The following is a 1,636-nucleotide window of genomic DNA, read 5'->3' on the forward strand; positions in this document are numbered from 1 at the left end:
GCTGGCATATTGCCCCACGCACGATTTTCAACGTATTGAAGCCGTTGTCCGCGAGTGGCCTGGCGTGGAGGCGGTGGGTTCTCTACGAGCCAAAGAAGGTAAAGAAAATACGACGAGCGTTTTCATTAAGTTTAGCGACAAGGAGGCTGCTAGGGATGCCACTTCGCGGATAGATGCCGTTCCGGGGCTAGTACGAAAGATTGAAGAACCAAAGGCTAAGCAAAGGATGCGCAAAATGGGAAAGAATATGTTAATTGATCCTGCAATGGAAATTTTTTCCTTCGGGGCGACTGATAAAGGGGACGTCACATTCAATGAAAGAAAACGCGAAGGGAACCGGCGACGCCACCCAAGCGTGATAGGCCCAGGTAGCGGCAGCGAGCGAACAAGTAACAAAGGGAATAATGCAATTCGACACCATCCATTTACGCCACCCGCGCGGGCCAGCGTAGCATTGGTAGACAACGTTCCTTTTAACATGACTAACGATCAGGTAGCCCGATTATTTTCGCCGTTTGGAGAGTTAATCGATCTGAGCCGTTATGAGACCATGGCAATGGTGTTCTACAGGTCGCCTGATTCTGTTCTAAAGTGTATTCAACAACTAAACGGAAAGACTGTGAAGGGGAAAATTATCACCGTTAGCAGTGGAGCAATAACAATCCCGGGACTATTAGCAGCAGTGGTGGGGGTGCAAGTCCACAACTGAAAGCTAGATAAATTAAGTAGTCGAATAAAAAGCGAAGCACGGTACCAGAGAAGTCGTCATGATCCTTTGACCTGTTTGCTTCCAACTCTCTAATATGAACTTGTGAAACGTCGGGTAAGGGGAGCGGGTAATGTGTTGTGTGTTATGGTAAGTTTCCCTAGATCTCGCTTTAAGCAGATAAGTTGTCAGAAGCTACGCATGCCCCCTCAAAACTCTCACTTTTTTTGAGCCTGTTGAGAAAGGGTGGTCTAAGGATGCTGAAAAGAACGTTAACTGTTTTAGATCAAACATATGGGCCACACAAGTCGTACAAGTATACGTACATGCCGGATCCACGCAAGTTGGCACCAATAGAAACCACACAGCGATCGGAAATTGTTCCACAGTCCATACGTCCTCCTACATCTTATGTACCAAACCACGAGACATTTCTAGAAAGAGCTGATATACACCGTTTGAGGCCCACGAGTGACTTCAAGGCATCGTTTAAGGACTGGAATGATTTATTTACTTGCGACAAACGACAACTACGTGTAAGGGGAATCCCACGGATGACTCGAGACGCTATTCGAACGGCTGTTCAGGCGTTTCAGAATGGAAATCCACCTGAGAGATTTGATACGAAAGAAGAGTGGCTATACTATAAGCAATTCAAAACAGTTGATTACAGTTATCGCGTTATACCGGAGCTTCCTGAGAAGTATCGACCACATCAGAGTGGTATTGACCAGGCACCGTTGCCCGATTATCGGGAAATTAACAAGATGCCTCAGTGGGCAGAGTGCGAAGAGCGACGACAGAGTAAAAAGACAGTGTGAGCAATATGGGCTTTGGGGTTCCCCTCTGACCACTTTCCTTCGCTAGGTCGTGCAAACGGTGTCCGAGCTGGTGCTTTATGTATCGACTATGCTCTTTTTTTTTTTTTTT

The 1,636-nt window shown here is 46.6% G+C and overlaps 1 protein-coding gene and 1 pseudogene across 2 annotated transcripts; both read left to right on the forward strand.

Moving 5' to 3' along the window:
• Position 1: 1 nt before the first annotated feature.
• Positions 2 to 709, forward strand: TEOVI_000133300:pseudogene (annotated as a pseudogene). The gene has a single exon. A coding segment is annotated over exon 1 (708 nt).
• Positions 710 to 963: 254 nt separating this feature from the next.
• TEOVI_000133400 (uncharacterized protein) lies at positions 964 to 1,527 on the forward strand (the record flags this gene model as incomplete). The annotated part of the gene is made up of 1 exon (XM_067224570.1): positions 964 to 1,527. One exon carries the CDS (start codon positions 964 to 966, stop codon positions 1,525 to 1,527), a length of 564 nt encoding a protein of 187 aa, XP_067080671.1.
• Between the last annotated feature and the right edge of the window lie 109 nt (positions 1,528 to 1,636).

The sequence above is a fragment of the Trypanosoma equiperdum genome, assembly GCF_001457755.1.
Source record: "Trypanosoma equiperdum strain OVI genome assembly, contig: ctg_351, whole genome shotgun sequence".
NCBI lineage: Eukaryota > Euglenozoa > Kinetoplastea > Trypanosomatida > Trypanosomatidae > Trypanosoma > Trypanosoma equiperdum.